This window comes from Accipiter gentilis, chromosome Z (assembly GCF_929443795.1).
Source record: "Accipiter gentilis chromosome Z, bAccGen1.1, whole genome shotgun sequence".
NCBI lineage: Eukaryota > Metazoa > Chordata > Aves > Accipitriformes > Accipitridae > Astur > Astur gentilis.
The window spans coordinates 31,709,766-31,721,120 of NC_064919.1; the positions used below are offsets into that span (position 1 = coordinate 31,709,766).

The 11,355-nt window shown below is 43.5% G+C and overlaps 1 protein-coding gene across 1 annotated transcript; it reads right to left on the reverse strand.

Annotated features, from left to right (window-relative positions):
- Positions 1–20: 20 nt before the first annotated feature.
- On the reverse strand, positions 21–9,926 carry NANS (N-acetylneuraminate synthase). Its single transcript, XM_049796372.1, has 6 exons — positions 9,754–9,926; positions 8,342–8,557; positions 4,315–4,414; positions 3,900–4,054; positions 2,574–2,840; positions 21–1,791 (listed from the first exon to the last, which is right to left on the reverse strand). The coding sequence occupies exons 1-6, from the start codon at positions 9,883–9,885 to the stop codon at positions 1,582–1,584; spliced, it is 1,080 nt and encodes a 359-aa protein (XP_049652329.1). The 5' UTR covers positions 9,886–9,926; the 3' UTR covers positions 21–1,581.
- Between the last annotated feature and the right edge of the window lie 1,429 nt (positions 9,927–11,355).

Consider the following 11,355-nt stretch of genomic DNA (forward strand, 5'->3'; position numbering starts at 1 on the left):
TTAAACACAAAAATAACAGCTTGTTTTATAAGCTAAATTTATTTTTCAAATTTGAAATAAATAAAAAAAAAATCTTTTAACAGTTAAGTAGTTTTTTAATGTAAGGCAAGCATACTGCATCAGTCAGAGCTCATATATAGTCAAGCACGTGATTCAAAGAATCTCTGCTTCCCAGTTGAAGATACAAATAGTTTCCATAGAATTGCAGAATGGTAAACATTTTGGAACTAAACAGCACACAGGTACAGAAATACCACCACCAAATTCAAGATACTTCACCAACTCATGACCAAGAGGTAGCAAGTTCCAAATAACCATCCCTAGTAAGTGACTGCACCACAGAAAAATGCAGATCAGTAACACCAAAGCAGTTCTGTGCTCACCAAGCTAATTGAGGGATATCTGGTTTGCAGCTGCTGCCACACGGCTCCTTCCTGGACAAAGGGAAGAACAGCAGACTGATAGAAGTGTGATTGCATTTCTTACTTGACAATCAAGAAGCTGTGGTGCAAGAGCGGAGCATGCAAGACGAGCACTGACCATCATGCTGAAACATACTGATGTGATCTAGACAAGCAGCCAGCCTCGGCTGCCTCAAACACTAGTGTCGGGGAAAAAAACCCATCCCAATGTATTTGCTTGTTAGTACAGGAAGAAAGCTGCTGAATCTTCACCAGCATTTGGCTTCCTACCTAAGAAGTTGCCCCCAGGTACAAATACAGGTATCTTAAATGCACTCCAGAACTGATTTAAGATCCCAGGCTTCACTCAACTCACAATAGATGCTTTTGACAATTTTTTGAAGCATAGGTTAAGTTTACTTCCACTGATCCATCTCAGATCTACTTTCACCCCTTAATCTGTCTGGCTTCCCCTCTTGCCTTTCAGTTCACAAAAAGGCTCTTTCTCTTGTCCCTTAAATGGGACCTTTCTACATACCCAAGTTGCTTCCTTTCTTGGTACTGTCTCTTGAGAACCTAGCTTTCTCAAGGAGCTCATTTTCTCCACAGTGCAGATTCTGCAACCCACTGCTTTATCTTGAGACTTCTTAAGGATTTAATCTTGAGAAAAACCCATCAGGTTGCATGTGTAGTTTTCTGATCAGTGTATGTAAACTTTGACTTATCTGCATTCAACTCCAACTAGCATCCTGTTATCACAGGAGTGAGGAAAACAGCAGAAAAGAGAGGAACATCAAAAGATAACAGGGTTAGAACAATTCAAAGTGTAGACAAAATTATTGTGATTTACTGTATTCTTACCAGAAAAGGGAAGTTGGAAAGCAGCTGACTGTGGTCTTAGATTGGGCAAACCTCCAAATTAATCTAGGTTAAGTAGAATGGAGAAAGAAGGCGCATGGTATTTTCTAGACACAATGCTATACAGTTTCCAATAGAATTGCTTTTCATAATTTATATTCACTTGCTTCAGAAACTTTCTGCTAATGAGAACCTGAAAACGTAACTTGCTTGGATCCTCATAATCACACCCCTTTCTTCTAAACTACCATGCTGCTATACTTAAGTATATTGTGTAGAAGTGCAGTACTGTATCATGAAATACGGAATGGAGTGCTTCAGTTTAGCACTTCACGTTTTTGACATGATTTTCCACTGCTTGCTCAGTGATGGTTTCATCTTCTTCGATATTTTTTTTAACCTTCTGGCCCACCAGATCGAAGATGGCTTCTGGGGGAAATCCCTTAGGCTCTCCCACCTTCACTGTCAGCATGTCAAGTGTCAGTACTGCACCTTCAGGAATTGTCACTTTTGCGACAACAGACTTGCCCAGCTACAGAGGAGAAATTAAAAAAAAAAAAAAAAAGTTTAAATCAAACACATTCCTAGGCTTAGTATGCCAAAAATGGCTAAAAATAGTCTGCAGTTACTTGGGAACAGGTCATGTGGAACTCCCCTCCCCATTACTTCTTATTCCAAATGAAGGCTGAGTTAGCATGGAAACCCTTCATTGTAACTAGGCTGCTGCGAACATCCAGATCCTTTCTGAAATTGGATAATGGCTCACTGGAATTTTTCAGAATCAGAATGGAGGTAATCTGACTAGACTGACTAGTGTCCTAGCTTAGTGTAAAAGCAGCTCATACACAGTCAGAGAGATCTATTATTCCTATTACTGAGTGGTTTGTACTTGGCACTGGTGAGGCCGCACCTTGAATGCTGCGTTCAGTTTTGGGCCCCTCACTACAGGAAAGACATTGAGGTGTTGGAGCATGTCCAAAGAAGAACAATGAAGCTGGTGGAGGACTTGGCAGAGTTAGGTTAATGGTTGGACTCTATGATCTTAAGGGTCTTTTCCAACCTAAATGATTCTGGGATTCCACTCAACTTAGTTAATGCCAGAAATAGCAGTTTATAGAAAACGACAAGTCTACATTGTGGTTACAGTGGGCTAAGCATAAACACTGCATGCTGCTACTTAGCAGCATAAATTTTTGAGTGCAGAGGCAGAAACACTGCTGCAATAAACAATTACCAAGCTATTTTTCTGAATATAGTTATTAGCTATGGGTCTAAACGAGTTTCAGCTGTACATGAATCAAAAGCAGAAGTTACCTTTTCATTGCAAGCCATTTCACAGGGCAAGAGTTGTTTGACTGGAGAACCCATTGCTTTTTCCACAGTACGGATGGCTTTCACTAACTCCGCCAGTTCATTTGGCTCCAGGGATGCTTGGTGGTCACTTCCTTTCCATGTTTTGTCAAGAGTCACATGGCGTTCCACTACTTTAGCACCCATAGCAACAGCTGCCACTGAAATGGCTATGCCAGTTTCATGCCCCGAATAGCCAATGGGGATATCAGGAAAAGCTGACTGATACGCCTTGAATCATAACAAAGTTGGGCTGAATTACCAAGGTAGCAATTTCAAAGATAAAGCAAATTTAACAGTAAATAGTAAATAGTATTTTTTTTGCAATAAAAACCATGGACAATTACTGTGCCACAAAACAAGCAGTTGGTTATGCTGAGAATAAATTTTTTTTTTTATGGTCAACAAGTCACACTGCTTTACCAACTGTTATGTTCTAAGAATTTCACTAGGATTATCGATACTGACAAGGAAAAGGAGGTACATTCGATTCTACAACTTCTCTTAATCCTTTTCCTTTTAATTCAGTTGTACTCTTCAAGGTCTTCAAAGCCTGCATCACTGTAAGTTACAGTAATAGAGTAGTGCTCTATTTTCATCCAAGAATCCAGTGGATTGATTAAACTTAACCTGTATCCAAAGCAGATTTGTTCAACCCCATACTTAAAATCTGAAGCAATCCTTTCAGCCATACATAGAGGGCAGTCACCCAATCCTAAAGGCAATTAAATGCAGCCATGTCCCATTCTACTAAAAATAACATACTACATGTGCATAAAGCTAGGCAAGTGCTGGAACACTAACCAATTTGAGAAACTTTTCTTGCATCGTTGTTAGGCATATCCAAGTACTATTTTCAGCAAAGGAAATCCATTTTCTTCATTGCTCTGATACTCACGTGAAGGATTTTTAACAAAAGTTTCTGATCTAGCCCCTATTTAGAATTACGTTCTCAATTCCGTGCACCTTCTTAATGGTAACAGTCTACATAATTTTTCTTTGCACTACAAAGCACAGGGTTAACCTGTTAACCATGTGTCCTGTTTTCCTCTGTTTAATTGTGAACACTCCAGTACTATGCTTTATCATATCCCTGAGTTCTGCTAAAAGAGGATCCAATGGGTATTTGTACTTCAACACTTGGAGGAATTAGAGGAACATGATTCATCTTCTAACTTCTCAGAAGCAAATTCCAGCATGCCTAAGATCTGGAAATAGATCTCAAGAAAAACGCATAGATAGCCCTTCTCTGGTACCCTACCCATGGCACATTCTGGGTTATTCACTGACCGATATAACACGGAGATTGACATCCTCTGGCTGAAGCGGGTATGCACTGGTGCATTGCAGGAAGCAAAAGTTTGGATTGATGGGCTTCACGATCTGATAAACCTTATGCATTGTGTTCATCGACTGCATCCCACTGGAAATCACCATTGGGCGACCTAACCATTAGAAAACATGCACATGTTTTGTCCTAAGTTGGTAAGAAAGCTACACCAGATTAAATTAAGTTCTTGAAGTAAATTAATTCAGTTAAACTCGAAAAGGAAGCTGGGTGAACATTTTTCTTCCAAGTATGAGGGTGATTTTCTTCTAAAGGTACTTTAGATTTTTTTCCAGAATCAATTGCAGGAAAGATCTAAAAACTGATCTACTGAGACACAGTGATGTTTACCAAGATGGCTTGAAACAAAATGCTTACCTTTCTTTGCAGTCTTTTCCAAATATGGAAAATTGTTTGTGTCTCCTGATCCTACTTTGAAAAATGGAACATCCAGTTCATGTAGGAATTCTACAGCCATCTACAAGAAAGAGAAATCACTGCATTTTAACATACAACTTCAGCTGGATCAAAGATAAAGACCTACCATGCTGGGAAATAAACAACCCTTCAAAGCAAAACCTAAGCTTAATTAAATAGGTCCTATCTATCTAATCTATCTACCTCTCCCCAAAATACACTTCTTCTGAAATAACATTTACTATTCTGAGGATATTAGTTTCTGACTTCCTGTCGTGGTTTAACCCTAGCCAGCAACTAAGCACCACGCAGCCGCTCACTCACTGCCCTGCCCCCCGCCCCCCAGTGGGATGGGGAAGAAAATTGGGAAAAGAAGCAAAACTCATGGTTTGAGATAAGAATGGTTTAATAGAACAGAAAAGAAGAAACTAATAATGATAATGATAACACTAATAAAATGACAACAGCAATAATAAAAGGATTGGAATGTACAAACGATGTACAGTGCAGTTACTCACCACCCGCTGACAGATGCCCAGTTAGTCCCTGAGCGGCAATTCCCCCCGCCACCACTCCCCCCGTTTTATATACTAGATGTGACATCACATGGTATGCAATACCCTGTTGGCCAGTTTGGGTCAGCTGCCCTAGCTGTGTCCTGTGCCAATTTCTTGTGCCCCTCCAGCTTTCTCGCTGGCTGGGCACAAGAAGCTGAAAAATCCTTGACTTGAGACTAAACACTACTGAGCAACAACTGAAAACATCAGTGTTATCAACATTCTTCGCATACTGAACTCAAAACATAGCACTGTACCAGCTACTAGGAAGACAGTTAACTCTATCCCAGCTGAAACTACAACACTTCCCTCCAGGTGAAGTATTATTGAGGTGCCTTCTTTTGTATTTCTACTACAAGACCAGATTTTCCACAGGTTTTTGACTGGGATCCCTGTCTCAAGGCAGTCTCTTTGGTCTCCCACCCATAGCTGGTCAAGCCAGCTGTAGGTACAGCTGCTTAATACAGGTCAGCTCTACTGCTCCTCTAACTTCAAGATGAGTTTGTGGGTCACAGCATTCTTGGGGTTTTTTTGGCACTACCAGAGAGAGCAACTACCTGTAGATGGGAGCTTACCTGTTGAAGAAGAAATATACTGCAGGCATGCAGGCAGTCTTCCTGCCACATACGTCCTGCAGGTCAGAAATACTAAACCACAGACAGGGTGTTTAGAACTACAGGTAGTTTTCCTGACTAGATCTGTTACTCTGAAAAATTGTACATTGAATAAACACCTGAAAAAAAGTAAGTGTCTAAAAAGGGAAATCCAAAATGCATTTGCTTCTAGAAGAGATACTAGAAAATAAATATAAAATATGCCAAAGAAAAGACTATAAAACAGTTTATTCAAATATTAATTATACTCTGCCACCTTCTAAAAATATGTGTGCTAGATTTAAGAGAATTGAGGAATTATTGGAGGCTCCATGAAAATCAGTATTGCATCAGTAAGTGGCCTTTTAAAAATTAGTACTTTTAAGGAAGAAAATCCCAAACCTATCACAGGCAAGAGCTATTCACAATCACATCCAGGGGAAACAACGAAATAGTTAGCTAACTTTGTCCCCCTTCAACCACCCATAAACACTTCTTCAGCTAATTCCCTGTTGCAGTCAAATTTACTTGGTGCCAGCAAGAGAGTGCTAATGTCCAGAAGAGAATCGCATCTTTTCGGTCTAATTTTTTTACCATAATTATAGTGCAGATTCAATTTCTTGTACCTAGGATGCATAACATCTTTTTAATATAGTTTATTCACTAAGATGCATTGTGCACAAAGACAATGAATACACTATATTAAAAAGCCACAGATCTAATCTGAGGAGATTGCACAAAATGAAATATGACAGATAGACCTTATATCTAAGGCCACTCTTCATTAGGTAAATATCTCTTGAAAACTGGCAGCTTTTCTGTAAGAGATTCAAGAAACAGGAAGTAATCTCAAATAATAGGGATGACGTTAAAGGGAGTGGTTCAGTGGGATCCTGTCTTATGTCCAGTACATACTGGAACAGAGTAGATAAAGGAGTTACTCATACATAGCCTTTACATTTACTTCACACATCACTTCACTGATTTCCTCATATAGTTAAACACACAAATTAACCTCTTCGACACAGCTGGAGTTCCAGAGATTATGTTCGATTTACAGATGTTAATGTAGTCTCAAGGAATCATTACATCAATTTATGCAATGTTTGCCCTAAGTTCCAAACCATGTCTTGCAGAAATGCCACCAGAAATCCTAGGAGCTATGTAATGTAATTACTGTTCAAAAAAGAAGGCACAAACATGTATCAGTACTGTTAATTAGCTGCTGAGGCCAAACACAAAAGAGCACAGTATCTTGAGAAAAAGAGGGTGCCCAGAGGTGGAAAGTGTTCTTAGCTGCTGCATATGAAAGGTATTCTGCATAACATCAAACAGAGTGTGGGCTTTTTCCCCCCAAAGGTATATGGGCCTTTAAGATCCCAGATATAGAAGTCCAAGACTACTGGATTTAATTATTGTTTTATTAAAGGAGTAGGTGTTGTTCAGCAGGCCTCCTAGATATGAAGATAACAATAAAAGAAATGTCACAGCACCCTCTTTTCACAGATCTGAGTCCATGGCATCAGGCTATTGCACTACATGCAAAACACCTTTTTGTCTGTCAGACATCTGAAGTAATTTTTTATGGTATTTGGTGCTTGTACCATCTCAGCTGGGGCACAGCAATTCAAGGATTTTGGTCAATAGGACAGTAAGTTGATAGAAGCAGTGAGAAAGGCCAGAGGACTAGAAAAGACAGCATAAAAAGGTTGAAGGAATTGAAATTGCTTAGGCCAGAGAATACAAAACAGAAAAGTGATAATGGTGTTCAAATACACAGAGAGGAGATACAAGAAAAGTATGAACTTTTATGTCAGATGAGGCAGGACAAAAAATTATGAGAAAGGAGATTAAGCTGTTACATCAGGAATTCTCTCTGGTCGTAAGGAGAGTGAGGCACTGAACAGATCACCTTAAAACATTAAATAAATCCCACCCTTGTCCCATCCTCGATAAGGCTACTTGCAGAAAGACAGGGACATTGCTGTGCTACCTTATGCAAGAGTGGTTAGCTTAAGTCAGGAGGGTCTCTTTCAGTTTGGTTCTCTGTATTTTCTAGGCCACAAAGAAAAGTAAACCAAACTGTAATCTGTGATCTATATTGAAGTTTAACTGTTACCCAGTTTTCCAGCTTACACATTTCAACTGTGTGTTGCATTTGTTAATACTGTAACTAACATCATTTGAGGTAGGCAACATGCAAGAGTTAAAGTACACATCTCTTAGGGGGGAACAGCAGCAGATGAGCATCATGGACTTTACAAGCTGGTGACTGACTGTTGAAGACCCCACTGACAAAAATCAGTAAATGCTTCAGGAGTAACAGGGCAAGGTGGAGACCCTCTCCTTAAGATTAGTAAAAGAAAAAGGAATATAAGCATTTCTGCTGCTTAGAAACATCAGCGGAGGTCTAGTAAACAGCAGAAGGGAAAAAAAGAGGGAAATAATAGGGATTAAGTTGAGAAAGTAATCTGGTTTACAACATAGCCAAGTTTGAAATGCTTGGAGCCAATATAACACCAGATAGCGGCCAGAGTGCAGCCTTGATCTACACTCTCAAAGCCGTGATTGTTCATGGAGTTCAAATGAGGCTCTGTCTCCAATGTGATTTACTGTGCATAAATACCTCGGCATACATGGCAGATCTTCCAAAATGTTCAGCCATCTACTCAACCATTGTAGATGCACAAGTGAAGTGGCAGAAGTATAGTTACTCTAGTTTCCTCATTTAGAAATTCAACATCCGCATATTCTTACATAAAGAACTATCGCGCCTAAGTAATAACAAATAGACACAACAGCTGGACTCTGCTTGTCATTCCACTATGACTTACATACCTCATCCATGCCAGAAGCTGTGAAGAAAATACCGATCTCCTCTGCATATTTCTTTAGGTCTCTATATTGGTCATGACTAAACTCCAAGTGGCGCTTGTGCTCCCCATAGGTCTTTCCCCAGGAGTGTTCAGAGGTATAGGGCCTTTCTAAGGCCTTCTTGTTGAATTTGAACTCCAGTTCGCTCTTCTGGAACTTAGCACAGTCTGCTCCGCAGTCCTACAAAACAAGCTGGTATGCACTGAGTGGAAGTGCAAGTGAAACTGCACTCATCCTTAGTTGGAACACAAGGATTGTGCAATTAATGTGCTCATTTGCAGTGGAGTTTCACATTATCATCATAGCAATCACAGGAATGGTACAAACACAGAGTGACAGATGACCTGCACACACATGAGCCCTTTTCTTTCAAAATGCCTGTATACTCAGTAGAGCAGCAGTCTAGAAAGAAATCATACTAAAACCACAAAACTGAACTGCCACTTGCTATGCATGCCACTTATTGGAAGAGTCAATTTCTGTGGTGTTTTCCAAGCTCAGCTATCACATGATAATTTTACATGAAAACAAGTGACAGGATTATGTAGAACAAGGAGTATGAATCTGAAATTTGTATGAAGTGACACAAATGGTGAAGTTAAACTCACACTACGCTATTTTGCACTTTTACCGCAGTCACAGGTCTGAATGCATTATGCCCTGACTTCTCCTTTAGTGATGACACACCATTTTCTAACTATGTTAGGAATAGTATATCTAATATATACAATACCAAATTTTAAAACAGCTTAGCTGTCTTACTGGATGACACAAGTATTACCTCAAAAAAACATAATGCAGTCAAACTGGAGGCTCATCAGAGCCTCATCACTTGGTTCTTCCCAAATTCACAGTTAGCTTATGACTCGAGGACCACTGTAAGCCCTCGGAGACGACATAATCTGCCCGTGTTTGTCTGCGTCCATGGCACGTGCATGTGCCGTGAACGAGGTAGCGGCTTCCTAAAAGCAAACGCGATGAGATCACAGGCTGCGAGCCACCGTCTGAGGGCTACAACGCCAGCACCCGCTTTGTTGGCCCTCACCACGACTGTCTCCTTGCAGCTACTTTATTTTAGGAATTCCTCCTGTAAATCACTGCACTCCTCCCACGCGGTGCCACCGCCCGGAGACGATGCTCCCCGACAGGAGCGTCTCCCGGCTTTCCCGGGCCCCGCCGGTGCCCCGGGCCTCCCGCTCACCCGCACCGCACTGCCTGCCTCACCCGAGCGAGCCGGCGGGCCTGCCCACCCGGCGGAGAAGGAACCGCCAAGGGAGACGGGGCAGCCCCGCCCGCCGTGGCGCCCCGCCAGCCCGGCCGCGCTCCCGCCTCCCCGGCCACCCCGCCCACCGGAGGCAGAGCGGCCCCGCGCGCACCTTGGCCATGCGGATCATACGCTTGGCGGTGGCCAGGTCGCCCTGGTGGTTCTGCCCGATCTCCGCGATGATAAAGCACGGCTGCTCGCCGCCCACGCGGCGCCCAGGGCACAGCTCGAACTCCCGCGACATGATGGCTGCCTCAACGCCGCCCGCGCGCAACTGCGCCAGCGCTCCCCAACCCCGGCGGCGCCACCGCTTAGGCCTGTGACGGGCAGCCAATCCGCGCTGCGGTGGGCGGGGCCGCGCTCCGCCGCCGTCCCCATTGGGCACCTCCCGCGAGGTGGGCGGGGCGGCGACGCTCCTCCCTGCGGGGCCGCCAGGTGGCGCCGGGCGGGTGGCGGTGCCTCAGGGAGGCCGCGGCGGGCTGCGTGGCGCTGTCCGCGCGCGGGTTCCGGAAGGGCAGCGGGCCGGGGGCAGCCCTCGAGGCCGACGGGCCGTCTGGCCCCCAGCCTGATTTTCCCTGGGGGCCTCGGGACCGCGTCCCTGTTCTGGCGAGAGCGAGTCCGGCACCTCTGGGGCGGCGGCGGCGCTCGGCAGAGGCCAGGCCGGCGGGTCCCTGCGCCCGGGGGTGACGGGGGTTTCCAGCGCCGCGCCGGTGACAGGCAGCCGCCGCCGGCTCCCGCCCCACCGGCGCCTCGCTGCCGCGCAGGAAGCGGCCGGCCGTGAACCTGGCCCGGGCAGGGCCTGCTAGAGATCCCTTGGTGCCGAAGCGCCTGCACGACCATTTCCAGCCTTCTCAAAGAAGCGTTTTCTGCGGTGGCAGAGCACAGTTTACCAGGAAGCACAAACCAACTCCGGGCCCCCTACCTAAGAGGCCCTTGATAGTCATGGATACAGAGAGGATTTACAGGAAAGACTTGGTTTAGGCAAAACTTTCAATGATACACCAAAATAAACCATAAAGCAAGCAGCAGTGTGTTTGGGTCAGGACATGGGTGGCATACATTATGGCCCGCTTACACATCAGGCATCTACCGGATCTTCACAAAGCCCCACTCAGGTCAGCATGGACAGAAAGATGTGTGCCCGGATACTGGTGTTTCATTCTGATTCAAAGAAATTAACTCAATAGTTTGATTAACTATTAAGTAGGTATTCTTTATTGACAGCGCTGGTTGCACGGGGGATCGCTCCACCTATCGTGCACACCGTTGCCCAATTTACCAGAAATTTATACAATGTAAATATACATATTCATGAGGTTATTCAATACAAAAACATACATATGCATAAGTGAGGCGGAGTAATTAAAAAGGCGTGTGTCAGCAATTCTACAATGTATATGTCATCATTGCGCATGCTCAGATTTGTCTCTGGTGGTCGTTTACTTCTTCAGGGGTTCTATCTTCTTCTTCCTCTTCTGTCCTTTAGATGAACTTTAGTCATTCACGCATGCTCTCTTCTTACTAGGCAATTATAACAGTTTTATGGTTGCTTCTCATACACCTTATCTTAGACCTATATTTCAGTTCTTATTATCACTTCCTTGGTTGACGCATCCGTCCTTGACGAGTATCGGTCCCTGACAAGCTTAATCCCTGACAGACACCAGTCCTTGGTAAGCAGTGTTACAAGAATCATATGGTTATGAGAACAAAG

Excerpts from the sequence above, each read along its gene's own strand:
- NANS (XM_049796372.1), bottom strand. The coding sequence starts at position 9,885 with ATGTCGCGGGAGTTCGAGCTGTGCCCTGGGCGCCGCGTGGGCGGCGAG. Across the intron at positions 4,055-4,314 it reads GGAAAAGACTGCAAAGAAAG|GTCGCCCAATGGTGATTTCC; the intron begins GTAAGCATTTTG and ends TCTAATGGTTAG. Across the intron at positions 1,792-2,573 it reads AAATGGCTTGCAATGAAAAG|CTGGGCAAGTCTGTTGTCGC; the intron begins GTAACTTCTGCT and ends TCTCCTCTGTAG.